At 52.2% G+C, this 21,850-nt stretch overlaps 1 protein-coding gene across 9 annotated transcripts in view; it reads left to right on the top strand.

Moving 5' to 3' along the window:
- The window catches only part of ZC3H3 (zinc finger CCCH-type containing 3), a 98,215-nt gene that overhangs the window by 74,418 nt on the left and 1,947 nt on the right, over positions 1 to 21,850 (top strand). Inside the window, exons 6-11 of one of the 9 annotated variants that reach the window (XR_011493416.1) lie at positions 1,375 to 1,417; positions 1,491 to 1,652; positions 1,760 to 1,829; positions 4,238 to 4,369; positions 20,181 to 20,365; positions 21,298 to 21,439. Coding sequence is in view for 6 of the 9 variants with exons in the window: in XM_044781001.2 (XP_044636936.1) it covers positions 1,375 to 1,417; positions 1,491 to 1,680; positions 1,760 to 1,829; positions 4,238 to 4,369; positions 20,181 to 20,365; positions 21,063 to 21,439 (997 nt within the window). In the remaining 3 variants the exon portion in view is untranslated. Of the gene's footprint in view, positions 1 to 1,374; positions 1,418 to 1,490; positions 1,681 to 1,759; positions 1,830 to 4,237; positions 4,370 to 20,180; positions 20,393 to 21,062; positions 21,440 to 21,850 lie in introns of all 9 variants that reach the window. The other 8 variants (XR_011493418.1, XR_011493417.1, XM_044781003.2 and 5 more) reach the window with 8 other exon arrangements.

The following is a 21,850-nucleotide window of genomic DNA, read 5'->3' as shown; positions in this document are numbered from 1 at the left end:
CCAGTCTGTGGGGCACGAGGGAGTCTGGGTTTGGACAGGCCATGTGAAGTGTCAGAACACTTGTATGACCCGGTCTGAGCTCAGGAGGTGGGACTGAGCTGAGTGGACCCCGGAATGGTCGCCCTGGGGAGAGGGAGGGAGGGCCTGCAATGGCAGGAGGGCCTCCACCCAGCTCTGGCTCCAGTGCGGGCCGCTCAGGGCCAGGCAGTTTCAGGACATCCCTTTTTAAACCTGGGATGCTTTGTCATTGCCTCAGGTCCCTAGAATTTGTGAGTGATGTCACTTTTGCCTCCTACTGCCGGATCCATTTCAGCAGTCGCCTGTAGGAAATTAGATCTGGTCTCGGAAGGGTCAAGTGTGTGTGTGAGGAGCAGAGAGAGCCTTCATGGCCGTCCTGAGCAGGCTCTCACCCTGCCCTCCTCTGTCCTGGGGGGTGACCTTATGTCTGAAAGGCAGGCAGGGGGCTGTGTATCAATTGGGACCCTCATCTTGCAGGGCAAGCTCACACCCACCAGGACAGTGCTGCCCACCTGCCTCGCGTCGCCAGCCTCCCCCAGCCCAGCCCCACCCGAACCCCGACTGCCCTGGCTATGAGTGCCCACTGCTCCCTTCCTATCACCGCTGTCCACTTTGTGAACAACTCCCCCTTGGGCCACACTTGGTGACCTCAGTGGTGCTTTGCTTGGTTTTTGTGCGTGGGGTTTTGAGCAACGTCTCATATGCCATCTCCAAAATTGTGAGGAGTGGGCACTCGCCAGGGTCCACGGGACCTCTGAGCCAGACGCACTTGTCCGAGGCCCCCACAGGCCGAGGTCGACACACAGCCCCACTGAGCCTGGGGTGAGGGCTTCAGGCCGCAGCCTCATTCTTCTTTTCTTTGTCTTTGTTTTACAACCCTTTAAGTATGTGAACATCTTTGGCTACTGCAAAGCCAGGTGGCATTCCCGGACCCCACTCAGATCCCATTTTCCTGGGCTCTGCTTCACGCAGAGGGAGGTGGCAGAAAGGCCCCACCACCCACTGTTCTTGGGACCACCTGCCTTGATGCGAGCCCACTGCTCACCGCCAGTGGCCTTGGGGAGCCATGCCAGCCCTGGTCCCTGAGCCCTCGTCCCTGCACAGCTCATTCCCACCGCCTCACTTCAGCCTCTCCACTGCGGGGCGGGGATGGTAGCCCAGCAGCTTCCTCAACACTGTGTCCCCAGAAGGGACAGTCTGGCAGGGGCCCAGGAAGACATGCGACCCGGCCCGAGGGGAGGGCGAGCAGTTTCCTGGAGAGCACAGCAGTGCCTGAGTTCAGCGCTGGGGACTAGTGGACAGAAGGCAGAGCGGGGGGGGCAATGGGCCTGGCGTGACCCAGCCTCTCGCCCACAGGCCGGTTGGACCCTGCCAGCAGCTGCAGCCGCTCCCTGGCCAGGTACGTCCTTGGGGTTGGGTGGGTGGGGGCTCCCTGTCCAGCCTTGGGCTCACGGCCTCTGCCCCATCCGCAGCCGGGCCGTCCAGCGCAGCCTGGCCATTGTCCGGCAGGCGAGGCAGAAGAAGCGTCGGAAGAAGGAGGAGTACTGCATGTACTACAACCGCTTTGGCCGCTGCAAGCGCGGCGAGGGCTGCCCCTACATCCACGACCCTGAGAAGGTGGCCGTGTGCACCAGGTGCCCCCAACCCTTCTGGGCCTCTCAGGTGGGCTGGCGTGGGGTCTGCGTGAAGCCCTGCCCCTGGTCTCACTGGCCCCCTCGAACCCTCTTCCCCATTCGTATAGGTTTGTTCGGGGCACATGCAAGAAGACAGACGGGACCTGTCCCTTCTCCCACCACGTCTCCAAGGAGAAGGTGAGTGCCCGCACGGGCCGGATGGGCCGGGCTCCCCTAGGTGCGTTCCCTGAGGCCACATGCCAGGCACCCAGCCTTCGAGCAGGGGGTGCCCCCAAAGTTTTCCTTGGATTTGGGACACACAGACCCCTGTCCCCTGGTGTCCATGAGGAGCTGGCTGTGTGGCCTGAAGGCTCTGTTCCTCCATCCCCTCACAGGGGCTGTCCTGTTTGGCAGCTTCTTACCCCAGCCGCATGGGAGGTCTTCACCCTCACCTCACCACATGCCCAGGGCAGTGGCCCACAGGTGCCCCCAGGCAGCCGAGGTCTCACCTGCTCTCCAGGCCTGGGCTTGGCGAGGGCAGCTGTGTGAGACCCAGTGTGCAGGAAGGCTGCAGGCTCCCCAGGTGCCGGTGTGCAGAGGAGGGGAGGGAGGCACACAGCTGGACCCTTCCGTTCATGGCCCCTCCCCATTGGCCCGTGGTGAGCAGTGAGCACAAGTGGACCCCTCACGCAGACCCCCATGGTGGGGCGTGAGCCAGTGCACAGGGAGGGGCAGAGCTGGGGGCTCTGAGGTCAGGGGTCAGCGCTGGCCTGGAGTGGGGGCTCAGCGAGTGAGGGAGGCGGATCAGCAGAGGCGCACTGCTGCTGCAACAGCTTTTCCCCTTGAGGAACTTGAAGAGAATCAGCATTTTTCTCCCTAATAGAGCTTCGAAACTCTGTTGTGAGCAGTTTGGAAATTCACGTCGAGTTTCGGGTTCATTAGCTCCCAGCTCCAAAGCCGGTGCACATTCCGAGCTGTCTAATGTGGACGCCCCGCACCAGCGCCCTGAATTAATGTTATTGTTATTTGTGTGGACGTGGTGGGTGCAAACAAGGTTAATTGAAATGAGAACGCAGTTTCCTCTTGATAACGGCCGCACTGACAGCTAGGAGGAGTTCCGTTTGGTGTAAGACTTGGCTTTATTATCCCTTTTTATTAGAGCTAATTTGGGCTCTATATCAAAAGCCACATTAAGGGAATTGTCTGCAGCCGCACCACCGCCAGCCCCAAACGGGCCAGCCCTTTTCCCCTCTGCGCTGCAGTTAAAAGACAATTAAAAATAAACTCTTGCACATTAAATCACCCTTTGTTTCTTTGCCTTTTCCTCTCCCTCCCTCCCCGGCCTCCTCCCTCTCCCACCTCACCCCAGAAAAGTGGCTTTTTGAAACCCTCATCTGGGTCCCCTGGCAGGCAGGCGGGAATGCAGTATGGGGGTGCCGTGAGGAGCCTGGCCCTGCAGTGTCGGCTAGTGGGGAGGCTAGCAGAGACCGGGGGCTGCAGAGGGCGCAGGTGGGGCAGGTCTGACCAGGAGGCAGGAGGAGGGACGAGCTCCCACAGAGGCCCTGGGAGGGGTAACAGGACTGGGAAGGTGAGTTTGTGGCACCATCCCATTCCCTGCGATGGGCCCAGAAAGCCCAGGAGGCTGGCCCGCGGAAGGCACAGGGCTCACCCCAAGGGTCCCTGGTGAGCGGTCAGGGTGGGTGAGATCAGAGACCCCTTACCACCACCACTGGCCCTCGGGCCTCAGTTTCCTCCAACAGAGAGGAGCTGGGCTGCATTTCTTCTGCTCCCAGCCTGGGGGCCAGGGACTGCTGGGGGCCGCATGGCCCTGCCTAGGCTGCCCACTCCACATCCCTGCCTGGGTCTCCCCCAGACCCTCTGCCTGGCCTCCAGTCAGTGCAAAGACTTGGGCTGCTCCAAGGTGTCTCCTTACCCTCCCAATAGTCCACCACCCAGGCTTCTCCAGGCAGAGGCAGGTCTCCAGCCCACAGGCACTGTCCAGTGCCCACGCACCACGCAGCTAGGAAATCTGCCGGGTTTCCAGGCCCCGTAGGCCGTCACCCTACCTAGAGCCCCCATGCTCTGCCTTCCCCCAGCCAGCCCTGTCCTTCTAGATGCCAACCCCTCCTGGCCTATCCCACCGTAGCACCACAGCCTGGAAACTGGGCAGGCTCACAGCAGGTGACTGATGGGTGACAGCACATCTGAGCCAGGGCCAACCCTGCCTTGATGTCCTTGTCTGGACCATGCGAGGGTCAATGTGTCTTGCCTGGGTGGCCATGCCTTCTGGGGAAGCCAGGAGTCTGACCTCGGGGTAGGCAGCCCCACCTGGCCTGGCCTCCAGTGCCCTCGGCTCCTGCTGGCCACACTCCTGCTGGCAGCATTGTGTGTTCATTTCTCCCTCGGAGCAGGATCATGGTGAGGGTCTCCAGCCACAGTCTGTGGCTCACACCTGGCCTGGAACCCCTGGCGGATCCTTGGAGTCCTAGTGTTATCACCTGTAGTGGGGTGTAGACGCCTGACAGGAGGGTTTAGGGGTGGAGGGGCCTGCGCACAGGGGCTGCGGGGGCTACTGGCCTCACCCTTGGCTACTGCCTTCCCCACAGATGCCCGTGTGCTCCTACTTCCTGAAGGGGATCTGCAGCAACAGCAACTGTCCCTACAGCCACGTCTACGTGTCCCGGAAGGCAGAGGTCTGCGCCGACTTCCTCAAAGGCTACTGCCCGCTGGGTGCAAAGGTGAGGGGGCGGGGCAGGTGCGCTGGGAGTCAGGGACCGGCCGGTGGGCGACTCTGCTTTGCCTCCTCCCACCTGTCATCTTCACCTGTCAGCGTGAGGGCTGCTGTTGTGGGAAACTCCCCACAGCTGAGCGAACTGGCTCCTTCCTTCTTACTTACATGCTTGCTTCAGAGCGGACTCAGCCGGGACAGGGCCAGTGGGAGGCTGCACGGGCAGACACAGCTCTGGGCTGGGGGTCCCCAGATGGGCTTCTTCAGTCCCTGGTGTCCCAAGAAGGAGCCTGCTCACCAGCCCAGGGGCCTGCAACAAGGCCTGCTGCCACCCTGTCCCCAGCCCTTATAAGTGACAGCCCTGCCTCAGGGGCCTGCAGTCTGCATTGGGGGCACCAGGGCTGGGGCTGCATGGGGACCCCCGACGAAGATGAGGACACCAGGTCATCCCCTGCAGGCGCCTGGGGCCACAGGGCTGGGCCTTGAGCAAGGGGAACATGTCAGTTCAGGGCCAGCCGCCTTGCTCCGAGGGTTCACACTGGGAATCACGGGAGCACAGGACCGCGCCCCTCCCTTCCTGTGCACAGCCCTCTACTGCATCCTCCCCTCCTGCGACAAGGCTGAGGCCTGGGCCAGGCCAGACTCGGCAGACCCGGGACCTCACCGGGAGCTGGTGGGTCACCTAGAAGGACACCTGGAACACTGGCAGGGAGGCCCTTCCCAGGGAGGGGGGTCCACGAGGTGATTCCAGACTGGGCCCAGGTTGTGGGGGCAGGACCCCCACAGAGGCTGTGGGTGATTATTGTAAAATATTCCAATTTAAATGAAAATATCAAAGCGGTATTTAAGTTCTGCTTCTATTAGTGGAAGTGCTTACTGCGTTCCTTTCGGCGTGTCGGCGCTGCGTGGCTGCCACATGATGGATAGCAGCTTGTAATTATATATGGGGGAAAGCGCTGAGCCGGCCGGATCCAGCGGGACGAGAGGCAGCAGCCTGGGCCAGCGAGGGTTAACTTTATTCTCTAAATAATATAAAAAGTGCTGAGTCGTCACCTTGCGCCTAGAGTAGAAGTCCTCAAATGGGCCCCAGAGAGTTCATAATATTCCACTGAATCAAGTGAAATTGTTAACCTTGCTTCATAAAGCCATGGCTTGTTAAAGAGGCACGTTTCCTTTTCTTGTGAATAATTTAGACTGGGAGTAAAGCTGCTCCTGCCCCTTTTGGGGGGCTCATGCAGCTGCTCCAGGCCCTACGGCTCAGAGGTCAGCCTCTGCCAGGTGCCTGGCCCCTGACCCATCTCATCTCCTACCCTCAGGAACAGCCCCTCCATCCCTCCGACTCTCAGGACACATTGACGACTAGGCTGCCCTTCTGTGTGTTGCCTGTCACCTTGGCTGGTCTGCTATCCAGACATCACAGTGGTGGTGCTTTGTCCCTGCATCCCGTCGAGGGTCCTAGGATGCCATCACTCCTTGTGCTAGTGGCTGGTCCCCCTTGGTCACTTGTCATGATGTCAGCTGAGTCGCTCCATTTGTCTTCTTTCTAGTTAATACACGTGTTGTGGGAGACACTTTGAGACTCCAGGAAAGCCCACTGTCACCCGCTAGTTTTAACAGCCTCCAGCGTTCCTCATCTGCCACACTTGGCTGCCATCGTCCTCTACACTTGCTAGTGGTGCTTTCTGAGGAGGAGCTTTCTCTTCGCCCCGTTTCTCCCGTTTATGTATTTGTACCGGTGTGGACTCGGGTTCCTCCTGTACTCAGAGTTACGTCCATGACTATGACTGTCCAGGGGGACGCTCCTGGGGCCCCAGTTTGTGTTTGGGGCACGTCCTTGCTTTCTGGCACCACAGCGTGCTGCAGGCTCACCTCGCTCCTGCCCTGTTCTGGACCTGGAATGGCCACTCCTCCCAGGAGTCCTGGCTCCTTTTCGTTGTGTTTAAAACTTGTGGGCTAGGTGCTCACTGCTGCTGGGGTGTCGCTGCCCCCAGCCCCTCCGGGTGCACAGAGCTGGGAAGTACCCACGTACATGCGTGTGACTTACCCCATGGCCACCTCTGTACCAAGACAGCAAGTACACGCCGACACCCCCTGCTGCAGCCCAGCCCTCCCGTGTTCTCCATTGACTTATTTCTCCATCCCTGTGTGTAGTTAGTGCCCGGCCTGCGCAGGGCGCTCTGCCTGCTAGAGGCGGTCCCAGCAGTGAGCTGAGTTGCTAGGATCCCCTCCTCTGCATGGCCACTCCCGTCCCCTGCTTCACCCTGCCTTGCAGAAGCTCTTATGTCCTCTGGAGATCATTCTTTGGTTTTGGAATCACAGACAGCATTTTCCCTGTCACCACCTGTTAACTTTGCCCATGGAATCCTTCCTTAGGCCAAAGTCCTTCCTGTTTTTATGGGGTTCAAAGTCCTTCCATTTTTCGCCCTGTGGGTCTTGTTCCAGGGATCCCCGCCCCCAGGGCCACGAGCGCTCCATCTTCTCCTCCAGCATGGCTTCACAAGCGTGGCAAGACAGGCTTGGGAGAGCTCTGGATGTTGGCTCGGACCCCAGTCCAACCCTGTCCCTGCTACTGTTAGCCATGACCCTGCGCCAGCTGCCCACCCCCAGCCTCAGTTTCCTCTTCTATGAAGTTGGGATAATGGTAGTGCCTACCGCAGAGCAGGGTTATGATGATTAAGGGGGTTCACGTGGCAGTTTGCAGCCTTCTGAGCGGGCCCTGGGAAGTGGGGAAGGCCCCACGGAGTCAGCTGGTGTCAGTGTCACTTAGTTGTCTGTGGTGTGAGTTGGGACCTCATTTAACTTTTCTCCATATAGTGAGCCCTTCCCGCCCGAACTACCCATGAAGCTCTCCATCCTCTCCTCTCTGCATTGGTGGTGCCAGTTAGAAGAAGAGCCAGCTTTATTGAGGGGCAGTTTACACGCCAGCCACGCCATCCATTGCAGGTGTCCGCGTCAGTGATTTGTAGTAAATTTACAGTGTGCTGTCGTCAACCACTATCTGGGTTAGAACATTTGCATCACCCCAAACGTGCCCTCAACTCCTTTTGTAGTTGGTCCCATCTCTGCCCCGACTCCCGGCCAGGCAACACTAACCTACCTTCTGTCTCTATAAATTTGTCTTTTCTGGGCGTTTCGTACATTGGAGTCCTACAATACTCAGACTTTTGTGTCTGACTTCTTTCATTTAACACGTTTTTGAGGGTCATTGTGCTGTGCTCTCTGTCAGGACTCATTGCTTTTTATGGCTGGATGGAGCTCCTTTGCGGGGGGAGACCACGTTCTCTTCATCCCTTCACCAGTGGATGGACTTTTGGGTTGTTTGCCGTTTGGAGCCACTCTGAATAACCCTGCTGTGAACATCTGTGTACAAGTCCCGTGTGGATGTAGGCTCTTGTTCTCTCGGGTAGATACCGGGAGTGGAAGTGCCAGGTCCAGTGACGACTCAGGTTTACCTGCCTGTTTTCTTACATTCCCACCAGGAGTGAGTGAGGGTTTCATTCCGTGACATCCTTGCTGGCACTGGTTATCTGATCTCGCGCTGTGGATTTATTTCGAGTTTCTGTGACAGCCAATGATGGCAAGCACCTTGTGTGCTTATTGGCCATTCTTGTATTTTAACAGCTTTAGTGAGATGTAATTCATATGCCATACAATTCACCCCTTTAAGTGTACAATGCAGTGGTATATTACATTGTTAATTTTTTAAATTGTGGTGAAATAAACATAACATAAACTACACCATATTTAAGCATATGGGTTCTGTGACGTTAAGTACCTTCATAATACTGTGCGACCATCATCACCACTATTTCCGAAACTTTTCATTACCCCAAACAGAATCTCTAAACATTCAGCAATAACTCCCCATTCCCTCTTTCCCCAGCTCCTGGCAACCACTAATCTACATTTTGTCTCGATGAATTTGCCTATTCTAGATTTTTAATGTAAGTGGAATCATACACTATTTGTCCTTTCGTTTCTGGCTTCTTTCACTTAGCATCCATGTTGTAGCACGTGTTGGTGCCTCATTCCTTTTTATGGCTAACAGACCATTGTGTGAGGGGACTACACTCTGTTTATCCATGTATCTGGTGACAGACACTCGGGTCGTACCTTTTGGATACTGTGACTAATGCTGCTATGAACATTGACCTACAAGTGTCTGTTCAAGTCCCTGCTTTCACTTCCTTTGGGTAGACACCTGGGAGTAGAATTGCTGATTATGGGGTAATTCTGTGTTTAGCTATCTGAGGAACTATCAAACTGTTTCCCATAATGACTGTGCTGTTGAACATCCCTATCAGCAGTGTACGAGGGTTCCAGTTTCTCTACATCCTCATCAACGCTTTATTTTCCTTTTCTTTTTTTAATAGCCATCCTAGTGGATGGCATATCATTATGGTTTCGATTTGCATTTCCCTAAAGACTAATGATGTTGAGCTTCTTTTCATGTGCTTATTGATCATTGATATATCTTCTTTTGAGACACATCAAGTCCTTTGCCTAGTTTTGAATTGGGTCGATTGGGTTTTTTTGTTGTTAAATTTTAGGAGTTCTTTATATATTCTGGAAATTAACCCCTTTTCAGAGCATATGATTTGCCAATATTTTCTCCCATTCTGTAGGTTGTCTTTTTACTCTCTTGATAGTGTACTTTGATGCACAAAAGTTTTTTATTTTTATTAAATACAATTGATTTTGCTTCTATTGCTAGCGCTTTGGTGTCACACCAAGAAAACTTTGTCAAGTCCAGTGTCTCGCGAAGCTTTTCCCCCGTGTTTCCTTGTAAGAGTTTTATAGTTTTAGCTCTAAAGTTTAGGTCTGTGATCTATTTTGAGTTATTTTTTGTATGTGTTGTTAGATAAGGGCCCAACTTCATTCTTTTGCATATGAATAGCCAGTTTTCCCAGCATCATTTGCTGAAAAGATGGTACTTTCCCAGTTGAAAGGTCTTTGTTGAAAATCTATTAACCATCCATGTAAGGGTTTGGTTCCAGGCTCTCTATTCTATTCCATTGGTCTATATGTCAATCCTTACACCAGTGTTTTGAATACTCAAGCTTTATAATAAGTGTTTTTTAAAGCTTTTATTTTTCCTTTTTCTCCCCAAGGCCCCCCAGTACACAGTTGTATATTTTTAGTTGTGGGTCCTTCTAGTTGTGGCCTGTGGGATGCCGCCTTGGCGTGGCTTAGTGAGCGGTGCCATGTCCACACCCAGGATCCAAACCAGCCAAACCCTGGGCCGCCGAAGCAGAATGCAAAACTTAACCGCTCAGCCCGAGGCCGGCCCCCTATAATAAGTTTTGAAATCAGGAAGTGTGAATCCTTCACGTTTTGTTCTTCTTTTCCAATATTGTTTCATCTATTCAGGGTTCCTTAAGATTTCATATGAATTTTTGGATGAGTTTTTCGATTTCTGTTACCAAAAAAAGGGCTTTGGGAGTTTGAAAGGGATTTTTTTTTGTTTTAAGATTTTTTTATTTTTTCTTTTTCTCCCCAAAGCCCCCTGGTACACAGTTGTGTATTTTTAGTTGTGGGTCCCTCTAGTTGTGGCATGTGGGTTGCCGCCTCAGCATGGCCTGTTGAGCAGTGCCTTGTGCGCACCCAGGATTCGAACTGACGAAACGCTGGGCCACCAAAGCAGAGCGCGCGAGCTTAACCACTCGGCCACGGGGCCAGCCCCATATTCTTTTGTGTGTGTGAGGAAGATTGGCCCTGAGCTAACATCTGTTGCCAATCTTCATCTTTTTGCTGAGGAAGACTGTCGCTGAGCTAATGTCTGTTGGTCTTCCTCTGTTTTATGTGGGATTTTGCCACAGCGTGGCTTGGCGGGCGGTACTGAGTCTGCTCCCGGGATCTGAACCTGCGAACCCCGGGCCGCCAGAGCAGAGCGCTCGGACCTAACCACTGTGTCCGCCCCTGGGATCCTGATAGTGAATCTGCGGTCACTTTGGGAAGTATTGTCGTCTTAACAATAGTAGGTCCTCCGGCCGTGAGCGTGGGGTGTGCTTCAGTTTATTTAGACCTTCATTGATTTCCTTCAGCCGCGTTTTGTAGTTTTCAGTGTACAAGTCTTTTGCATCCTTGGTTAAATTTATTCCTATGCATTTTGTACTTTTCAATGTTATTGTAAATTGAGTTGTTTTTTAATTTCCTTTTTAGGTTGTTCGTTGCAAGCGTGTAATAATACAATTGTTTTTGTGTGTTGATTTTATATCCTGATATTTTGCTGAGTTCATTTATTAGCTCTGATAATTCTTTTGGTGGATTCTTGGGGTTTTCTACATATAAGATTATGTCATTTGCTAACAGATAATTTTCTTTTTGATTTGAGTGCCTTTTATTTATTCATTTATTTATTTATTGCCTAATTGCTCTGGCTAGAACTTCCATACTATGTTGAATAAAAGTATCAAAAGGGGACATCCTTGTCTGTTCTTCATCTTAGAGGAAGAGCTTTCAGAAGTTTTCAGTCTTTCACCATTGAGCATGATATCAGCTGTGGGCTTTTCATATAAGGTCTTTATCATGTTGAGGATGTTCCTTTCTTTTTTTTTTTTTTGAGGAAGATTAGCCCTGAGCTAACATCTGCTGCCAGTCCTCCTCTTTTTGCTGAGGAAGACTGGCCCTGAGCTAACACCCATGCCCATCTTCCTCTACTTTATATGTGGGACGCCTGCCACAGCATGGCTTGCCAAGCGGTGCCATGTCCGCGCCCGGGATCCAAACCGGCGAACCGAGGCCCCCAGCGGAACATGCGAACCTAACCCCTGCACCACCAGGCTGGCCCTGAGGATGTTCCTTTCTATTCCTAGTTTTTTGGGTGTTTTCAGCACGAAGAGGTGTTGAATCTTGTCAAATCTTTTTGCATCAATTGAGATGATCATGTGGTCTTTTTCCCCCTTCATTCTATTAGACAGTCAGTCAATCATATTTGACCACATTGAATTACAATTACGTTGATTGATTTTTGGATGTTGAACCATCCTTCCCTTCTGAGAATAAATCCCACTTGGTCATGATGTGTAATTCTTTTAATATGCTGCTGAATTCAGTTTCCTAGTATCTTAAGGATTTTTACATCTGTATTCATAAGGAATATTGATCTTCTTTTTATTTTACCTTCCTTTTCTTGTAGTATCTTTATCTGGTTTTGATATAAGGGTAAGGCTAGTTTCATAGATTGTTTTGGCTATTCAGAGTTAGAGAGTATTCCTGCCTCTTCAGTTTTTTGGAAGGGTTTGAGAAGAATAGGTGTTAATTCTTCTTTTCATGTTTAGTAGAATTCACCACTGAAGCCATTTGGTTTTGGGCTTTTCTTTCTTGGGAGGTTTTTGATTATTGATTCAATCTTCTTACTATATATGAATCTAATCAGATTTTCTATTTCTTCTTGAGTCAGTTTTGGTAGATTGTGTATTTCTAGGAATTGGTTTATTTCAGGTAAATTGTTAAATGTATGTATGTAGAATTGTTTGAAGTATTCCCTAATTATCCTTCTGATGTCTGTAGGGTCTTTAATGACTCCTGTTTCATTCCTGATATTGAAAATTTGTGACTTTTCTCTTTTTACTTGTCTGTTTTGGTAGAGGTTTGTCATTATTGATCTTTTCAAAGAGCCAGCTCTTTGTTTTGTTGATTTTTCTCTTATTGTTTTTCTCTTCAATTTTATTAATTTCTGCTCTATGATATATCGTTACTCCTTGATCCATGGGCTGCAGAAATGATGTTGTGTTTGCAAGCCTGAAAACAACATTAGTCTCGTTGTACCTCTCCATCAGAGCTCTTGTGGGACCAGGTGCATTGTCAGTGAGCGGTAATATCTTGAAAGGAATCTTTTTTTCTGATAGTAGGTGTCAACGATGGGCTCAAAAGATCCAGTAAACCATGTTGTAAACAGATGTGCTGTCATCCAGGCTTTGCTGTTCCATTTATAGAGCACAGGCAGAGTAGATTTAACATAATTCTTAAGGGCCCTAGGATATCTGGAATGGTAAATGAGCAGTGGCTTAAACTTAAAGTCACCAGCTGCATTAGCCTCTGACAAGAGAGTCAGCCTGCCCTTTGAAGCTTTGAAGCCAGGCATTGACTTCTCCTCTCTGGCTATGAAAGTCCTAGATGGCATCTTCTTCCAGAATAAGGCTGTGTCGTCTACACTGAAAATCTGTTGTTCGGTGCAGCCCCCTTCACCAGCGATCTCAGCTGGATCTTCTGGGTAACTTGCTGCAGCTTCTACACCAGCTCCTGCCGCTTCACTTCACTTTCATGTTATGGAGACGCTTCTTTCCTTAAACCTCACGAACCAACCTCTGCTGCTTGAGACTTTTCTTCTGCAGCTTCCTCCCCTCTCTCAGCCTTCACAGAATTGAAGAGTTAGGGCTTTGCTCTGGACTGGGCTTTGGCTTCAGGAAATGTTGTGGCTGCTTTGACCTTCTATCCAGACCACTCAGACTTTCTCCACATCAGCAATAAGGCTGTTTTGCTTTTTTGTCATTCGTGTGTTCACTTTTAATCTCCTTCAAGAAGTTCTCCTTTGCATTCACAACTTGGCTAACTGTTTGGTGCAAGAGGCCTAGCTTTCTGCCTATCCTGGCTTTCAACATGCCTTCCTCAGTAAGCTTAACCATTTTTAGCTTTTGATTTACAGTGAGAGACGTGAGACTCTTCCTTTCACCTGGACACCTAGAGGCCATGGTAGGGTTATTAAGTGGCCTATTTCAATGTTGCTGTGTCTCAGGGAATAAGGAGGCATGAGGAGAGGGAGAAAGATGGGGAATGGCTTGTCAGTGGGGCCGGCCCTGTGACGTAATGGTTAAGTTCGGTGCACTCTGCTTTGGCTGTCCGGGTTCGCAGGTTCAGATCCCAGGCAAGGACCTACTCCACTCATTAGCCATGTTGTGGAGGCGTCTCACATACGAAATAGAGGAAGACTGGCACAGATGTTAGCTCAGGGCGAATAGTCCTCAGAAACAAACATAGACACACAACATTTATTGATTAAATTCACCGTCTTACATGGGTGCAGTTTGTGGCACCCCAAAATAATTACAATAGTAACATCAAAGATCATTGATCACAGATCACCGTAACAAATATAATAATGAAGGGGCCAGCCAGGTGGTGTAGTGGTTAGGTTTGTGCTCTCCGCTTTGGCAGCCCGGGGTTTGCAGGTTCGGATCCTGGGTGTGGACGTAGCACTGCTCGTCAAGCCACACTGTGGCAGCATCCCACATAAAATAGAGGAAGATTGGCAACAGATGTTAGCTCAGGGCCAGTCTTCCTCACACACACACAAAAACAACAACAAATATAATAATGAAAAAGTTTGAAATATGACGAGAATTATCAAAATGTGACACAGATACATGAAGTGAGCAAATGCTCTTGGAAAAATGGCACCAGCATTTTTGTTTGACACAGGGTTACCACAAACCTTCAATTTGTAAAAAATTCAATATCTGAGAAGCACAATAAAGTAAGGTCTCCGTTTACTTATATAATCTCTGGATGACTCGTAACACCTGAGAAGATGTAAATGCTGTAAGAACAGTTGTTCCGCTGTATTGTGTAGGGAATAATGACGAGAAAGAAGTCTGCACGTGTTCGATACAAACCATCGTAGGCCTTTCGAGCAGGGGGGCATTTGAATCCTCAGATACAGAACCTGGGTACAGAGGGCCGACTGTGACATTCTCTCTTGTATCTGGAGCTTTTAACCTTTTCTATCTGTATTTAATTTGCGTTTCCTCTCTTTTCCCTGGGTTGTCTTCCCAGAGGCTTGCCCATCTAATTGTCCTTTCCGAAAGACAGATCCAGCCCTCGGGTCAGATTCTGTTGCTGCAGGCTCTGGGTCCTGTTCTCCAGTGACCTCTGATGCCCTCAGAACGAATCCAGCCCAGCCAGCACCTTGAGTTGGAGGGGGTCCCTGGTCCCCCCCACCCACCTCACTGCCTCCTGTGTGGGCTCGTTCATGACTCAGGGCCCAGCATAGAGTGCTGTTCATTTATTGTGTTTAAAAACTTGTTATTTTGTAATAATTGTAGATTTACAGAGAAGTTGCAAAGATAGTGCAGAATTCCTATATACCCTTCACCCAGTCTCCCTACTGTTAGTATCTTACGTGACCATAACTAGCCATCTGTCAAAACTAAAAAGTTAACATTGGTATGTTACTACCAACTTAACTCCAGGCTTTATTTGGATTTTACCGTTTTCCACTAATTTCTGTTTTCCGTTCCAGGATATGACATTGCATTTGGTTACCAGTTTTGGAATCGATGAGGCAGGCCTTGGCCTAGGGTAGGCCTGGCGAATAGAGGGAAGTAGATGCGTTCGAGAGGCCTGCAGAGGGGAGGAGAGGGGAGAGTCTGGGATGCCCTCCAACTGGAGAAGGGAGAGGCTTTGGTTTTGGAGGATGAGAAGGAAGCTGATGAATCACTGAGGACAGGGCACGCTGATGGGCCACCCCAGTGGAGGTGTTGCTGGCAGTAGAGATCAGACCTAGCACCCAGGAGGGAGGAGTGCCAAGGGAGACTGCCCGTGCAGGAGGCCGAGGGCAGAGATGAGTTGGCAGGACCCTTGTGGAATGGGAAGGCCCGTGGCCCCTGGGCTGCACGAGCATTGGAGGCTACTGGGGACAAGCCAGATGGAAGATTCCACCGTGTTCGTAGCCAAGGAGAGGCCCACCAGAGTCCCTGCACTCCCCAGCTCTGCCACGGTTACCACTTGGCCCTGTCCTGGCAGATCACCTGTCCTGGGGCAGGGAGGCAGTGGGGAAGGGCCCTAGAATGCAAGTGGGGACCCCAGGAGGTCCAGTGGCTGTGGAAGCGAGCATGGGTGGGCAGTGCAGTTGGTCCAGGTCCCTCGTGGCCTTGCCTTTGCGGAATGTGCTTCGTGGAGGGCAGGCTAGCATGTTGGGGAACAGTTTGTGCCGCAGGCTCTGCCAACCCGCCGTGGGGACCAGGGCTTTAGAGCTTGTAGCAAGGCATGGGCCACAAGCGTGGAGCGTATGACGGTCCTCTGATAGGAAACTCGACGATATCCAGGCAGCTTGTGCCTGTCACACTCATGGACCAGCTTCCTTGCCAGTACTTGGTAATGTTCAACCTCTTTTTTTTTTTTGACCATTTGAAGGATTAAAAGTTACTTCACTATATTTTTAAGTTTGCCTTTCTCTGATTTAAATGAAGCCAAACCCCCTCCCTATGTTTAAGCCCTTTGTGCCTTCTCTTAGGAGAAATACCTGAGATTGTGTTGGTTTTTTAAGTGAGGGTGGGGACATTTTTACGTTGGGTTGGTTTTGTCTTACTGACTCACAGGAAATTAATAAAATATAAATATGAACGTAAAAAATATACAAATATAAAATACTGTAGATATTAATCTTTTGTCAGTCAGATAAGTGGCAAATACCTTCCTTCCATTTGTGGTTTACTTTTTCACTTCTTTGTGATACATTTTGAAAAACAAAAGTTCTTAATTTTGGTGGAGGTCATCTCCTCAGTCTTCCTGTACGGTGTGTGCTTTCCGTGTCCTGTGGAGGACTCCTCCCCTGCTGCCAGTCAGGCCTCGTGTCTCACGCACCCTGTGGGCTCCCGCCTTTAGCCAGCTGTGAGTGATCTTCGTCCTTATATGGGGAAGCCTGTTCCCCCTGGACCTGTAGGCAGCTCCTCGAGAGCCGGCTTTTCGTAGACAAGGGTCTGTCTCTGGGCTCTCTGTTCTGTTCATTGCTCGGCTTGTCCCTGAGCCAATCCCATCCTCTCAGGATTATTTAAGCTTTACAGGAATTCATAATAATACAGCAAATTCCTTCACCGTGTTGTTCTTCACAGCCGTGTTAGCTATTCTTGTCCTTTATTCTTCCAGAAATGTATTTTAAATTCAATGTAAATTTTTTGAGAAGTTGGAATTTTGGTTGAGCTTGTCCTGAGTCCATGCTCAGTTTGCTGACACTTGGCACCTGTCTCTGCAGCGAGCCTTGCTGCCCAAGAACGAGCTGTCTGTCCCAAAGCAGGCAGGCCTCTCCTGTGGTGTCTTTTACTAAAGTTCTTACTTTTCTTGTTAGATTTACTCCTACCACTTTTTTTGTTATTATAAACATATTTTTAAATTTTATTTTTCTCACTGTTCATTGGTATATAGATATAATTTTTTTTATTGATTTTGTTTCCAGCAACCTTGCTAAACTATATTATAATTGTTATAATTTACCTGGGGATTCTCTTGGGTTTTCCTACATAGACAATCACATCTTTTGCAAATAATAACCATTTTCTTCTTCCTTTGAGTTCAGTTCCATTTTCTTTCTTTTGCTTGCCTTCCCACCCTGGCTGTGACCCCAGGACAGTGTTGACTGTGATGGTAGTGGGCTTACAGCCTTTCCCCTCGATGAGTGATGCCTTCTGGAAGGTTCTTTGGGGAAAGGCTTTATATTAAACTAAGGAAGTTCTTTTCGATCACTGATTTGCACAACTTTGAATTGTGCTGTTTTTTTAAACGCTTCTTTCGTGTCTATTGAGGTGGTCATGTGATTCCTCTCTTTCAGTCTGTTAATGTGCTAATTTCTGTTGCATGATTTTCTGATGTTAAGCTAACCTTGCATTCCTCAGGTAAACTCAACTTGATCCTGATATACTAGTGTTTTTATACGTTGTAGGACTCAGTTTTTTATAATTTGTGTAGGACTTTTGAATCTTGGTTCATGAGTGAAATTGGCCTAACTGTTTTTTGTCATCTGGTACTGGTCAGGTTTGGGTTTCAAGATTGCTCTGGCCGCATCAGCCGAGTTGGGAAGTGTTCTCTGCTTCCCTCTTCTGTGGACCAGTTGGTGTGAGGCTGGAGTGACGCGTCTCTTGCATATTTGGTGAAACCACCAGCAGAACCCTGGGCTGGAGTTTGCTGTCTTTAACGACTAATTCAAATTCCTTTATGCTCACGGGAATATTCATTCAGCTTTCAGTTTTCTTCTTGTCAGTTTTTCTAGGATTTGTTGATCTCGCCTGTGTTTTCAGATTCATTGGCATAAAGTTGGTTCATTGCACCATCTTGACGCCCTTTTGCTTTCTGCAGAGTGATAGCCATGGCACTTTCATCTTTTCTAATGTCGTTTCTGTGTTCCTTTTCTCTTTATTTCCTCATGAATCTTATTGGAAACATTCATTAATATTTTCAAAAAACCAGCTTTTGACTCCCTTGGTTTTTGTTGCATTTTTGTTATTTTATTAATTTGTATTCTTCTCTTTATTTCCTTCCACCTGCTTTCTTTGGGTCATTCCGCTGTTGCCCTGAGGTGGTCGATCCTGTTTGCTGAAGGCCCACAGGGCTTGGGGCCTCCCCGAGTCCTGCGGCAGCTCGTCCGTCACGTGGGACAGGGCGTTTTCGTGTTATCATTTACTTCTAAAATATTGTTCGTTTCCATTGTTCCTCCTTTGGCCCATGACTTATTTAGTTGTGCCTTTCTTAATCTCCAGACCTCTGGGGGTTGGAGTGGGTTGGTTTTGCTCTTTCCTCAGTGAGTGTGGTCTAGATGGGGAGCTCGGGCCTTTGGAATCTGGGGGTTGCTTTGTGTCCAGCGTGTTTCCCAGTAGATTTTCTTCTGTCGTTTTACTTTCTTGATAGCTCTTCGGTGATTTGAGAAAGTTCTTTACATTCAACGCTAGGTTTTCGGTTGTTCTCCGGAAGAGGGTTAGTTCAGACCAGGACTGTCCACTAGGAAGGTCAGCCAGCTGGGAACCACATGTGGGATTTAAAAGTTTCTAGTTAAAAAAAACAACAAAACAGGTGAAATGAACTTTATTTACCCATTGTCTCACAAATTTCAACATGTGATCAGGGAGGAAACACAAATGCCTTCTCTCACATTCTTCCTTTTCTGCCGAGTCTGGCCTCCTCCTGCATGTCGTGCCCAGAGCAGCTGTGTAGCTCATGGCCACCGCCAGGGTGGCGCCGGCCCTGGCACCCTCTGATCGCCTCTCCACGTGCAGCCCAGCATCCAGAGCTGGCTGTTGGAGGGTCTGCTGGCAGTGGGTCTTCTCTTATCTGGTGCAGGGCCCTCTCCCCCCGAGGTCCTTCCTATCCCCTCTACCTGCCCAAACTGCCCTTGTTCCCCAGAAGACCCCGCCTGCCCAGTCCCTGTAGCCAGTGCCGGCTGCCAACCCCACCATGGCGCCTCAGCGTCCCTGTAGGGCTCCCCACTAGGGTGGGGCCACCGGGTTTCAGGACCCTGTGTTGCCAGCCGGGCGCAGTGGAGAGGGGCTTCGACTCCATGTGGAAGGAGTGAGTGAGCCGCTGTGGCCTGAGCCTGCCTTCTGCTGGGGGCAGGGGGTCCAGCCTACTGCAGGTATGAGCTGGCGTGAGGCACAGTGGGTGTGCAGTGGCCCTGCCACCTTCCCAGCCAGCCTACCAGCTGCAGTCTGCTCCCATCTGCATGCCAGACCCCAAGCACCAGTGTGAAGGGTTTCTAGTCTCTTGGTGGCAGCCAGAGGCCAGGTGTGAGGACAAGAATGGGACCAGTGTCCAGATCCTTCTCACAGAATGGGTGGCATGCTCCATGAGGTCCTCAGCCAGGCTCTTTTTCCTGGGTTCTGGGGGCAGGGCCAAGATCCAGGACTCAGAGGACAGATTCCAGAGAGGGAGGTTATGGGGCTTGGGAGGAAGTGGCTTGGCGGCCGTTGCTGCGTACCGTCGTGTGTTGATTAACAGCAGGGACAGAGTCTGAGAAACGTGTTGCTAGGCGGTTTCGTTGTTGTGCGAACATGATGGAGTGACTTACGTAAACCTAGATGGTACAGCCTACTACACACCTAGGCTGGATGGCACTAAACTTATGGGGCCACCATCGTATCTGCCCTCCGTTGTTGACCGAGACGTCACCATGTGGCACGCGGCTGTATTCGCTGCATCAGAGCACACCCCGGACTGCGAGCACGCAGCCACTCTGGCACTGGGGCTGCCTGTAAACTGGACCCTGGGTGAGCTTGGCAGCTGCTCTGTTTGCTGTGGTTCTTGTCTGAGTCTGGGTCTCTCCAGCGCATCCCCAGCTGCCTGTCACCTGGCCCAACATGAAGGGCAGTCAGGGTGCCCCAGGCTCACTACTCTCTGCCTTCTCCTCCGGGTCATGCCCACTAAGCCAGCTGCAGGGGGCGTGGGGAAAAGAGGACAGCCCTCCCCTGGAACGGCCTCATGCAAGAGGTGGGCACACAGCAGGGCCTCCCACCTCAGGGAGGGCAGCGGGAGAAAGGCAGGCCATGGGCAGAGGCTTCACAGTTCCCTGTGGCCCAGCGGGTGCACATTGCCTGGAGCACCTGCCGGATGCCCCCCACTGCCTACCCACCCCCCCCGAGGGTATAATTAGCCACCATGACAGGTGCAGTGGATCGAGTGTGTGGCCAGCCTCGACCCCTGCTGCCTGGCCTTGGCCGACCTGCCACACCCCTGGGCTTGAAACCTGAACCCCGCCCTCTGAGGTCCACCGCCCTGGAGCTCCACCCCCGTCTCCCACCAGAATGGGTGAGCTGTGCTCCGGAGAAGGGCTTAGCACCCTGGGAATCCCCACACCAGCTTGGCAGAACCCCCAGCCAACCCAGTCCTTGCCCTCAGTCCAGGCTCAGGCCTGAGCTGGGCGGTGCCCTCGCCCCCTGGAGTGCTCAGGGGGCATCTTTTGGAATGGGTGGGGATGCAGGCCCAGTGCACCTGGCCTCAGGGCCTCTGCCCTCCAACAGGAAGCCTCTGGCCCTGAGCCCACGTGGGTGGAGCAGGCAGGGCCGCCACACACAACACAGGGGCCTCCACCACTCGCCCCGCTCTGCCCCTTCTCCTTCCAGTGCAAGAGGAAGCACACACTGCTGTGCCCAGACTTCTCCCGCAGGGGTGTCTGCCCCCGGGGGGCCCAGTGCCAGCTGCTCCACCGCGACCAGAAGCGCCTCAGCCGGCAGACTGCTACACCCATGGCCCCAGAGCCCAGCAGCACAGCCCCCAGGAGCAGGGTGTCCAGCGGCCACGGGCCCAGGTGACGGGGACAGCGGGCACTGCATGTGTAAGCTCTGGGGGTGGACAGGAAGCAGCCCCTCCCTGCTCTGGGGGACATTCAGGACCTCTTGGGGGAACCGCTATACCCCGACCCAGCTCTTTGGGTTTCAGACCCAAAAAGAAACCTCAGTCCAAAGTTGAGAATGAAGTGACCTCCAGAGGTGCCCCACTGCGGTTCCCCAGGGTGGACAGAGTCGAGGGTGTCCCTGGCCCAGACCAGCCTGAGTGGGGCTACCCAGCCTCCACCACAGGGAGGGAGTGGGACCTTCTCTGCCACCCACTCCCACCCCCAGCAGACCGCGGGATCCTGGGTGATGCTCATGGCTGGGCCCATGTGCCCACCTGGCCTGTGAGTGTAGGAGCCTCATGGATGAGGAGGACAGGCTCCGGAAGGTGAGGACAGTGTCAGTGTGAGCTGGAGCTTGCTGGCTGGGCCGACCCCAGCTGCCTCAGGCCACAGGTCCCATCATGTCACAAGCCTGACCTTGGGGCCACCAGCCGGCCTTGGGCCTGGATGGTGATGTGCAGTGGCTGCTGGGATAGGAATGGGTGAGGAGGGGCCAGGAGCCCTGCCACTGGGACAGGCGCCACACAGGTGGTCGGCCACCGCCCCCCGGGCCCCTGCCCTGCCAAGCAGTCACCTCCCCTCACACTTCTGTTCCCCTCCTTTCCCACAGGAAGTCCTCGGCCACCCAGCGCCCCACCAGACAGATGCCCAGCTCCCCCACCTCCATGGCTGCTGGCTCAGCCTCCCCTCCCTCCTCCCCCCGGGTGTTAGCTGCAGCCTCAGCCTCTCCCTTGTCATCAAAGGCCCCCTCCTCCTCCTCTTCCTCCCCTTCTTCCCCCTCCTCCTCTCCCCCCTGCCTCTCGTCCCCCTCCCTGTCCTTGGACCAAGAGGAGCTGTCTCTCCAGGAAGAGGCTGCCTCTGCGGTGACAGTGACAGGCTCCGGCAGCCTCTCCAAGCTGCCTTCCTTCATCTCCCTGCAGTCCTCGCCAAGCCCAGGAGGCCAGCCCAGGGCCCGGACTTCCAGGAGCCCCCCAACCAAGGACTCAGGTAGGCAGCCTGGCCCCCAGAGCCCAGCCCAGCATGGCCAGGGACTCCTTCTCAGTGCCCACCTTAGTCCCACCGAGTCAGAATCTCCAGGTGGGGCCTGGATGGTTCCGGAGGGCCCAGTGTGGGCTGGGCGCTGCTGCGCTGTGTCCCGGGCTGGCGAGTGTACACCTGCTGGCCACAGGGGCAGGGCCCACTGAGGTGTGAGAGCAGCAGCGGTCGCCTGCACAGACCACCCCAGCCGAGGGCTGATTTAATTAGGAAGCACCCATTTCTGTTAATTTGTTCTGGAAGATCACCGCACGCTCCTGGGGAGAACAGATGTTCCCTCTCCCCCGATGAACATTTGGGGCTCGGTAAATGGCTCCACTCAGCCTTGTTTAGGAGAGAAAAGAGGATTTTATGGCTGCAAAC

This window comes from Equus asinus, chromosome 12 (assembly GCF_041296235.1).
Source record: "Equus asinus isolate D_3611 breed Donkey chromosome 12, EquAss-T2T_v2, whole genome shotgun sequence".
Taxonomy (NCBI): domain Eukaryota; kingdom Metazoa; phylum Chordata; class Mammalia; order Perissodactyla; family Equidae; genus Equus; species Equus asinus.
Note: the sequence above shows the minus strand (reverse complement) of the source record. Positions and strands in the feature narration are given on the sequence as shown.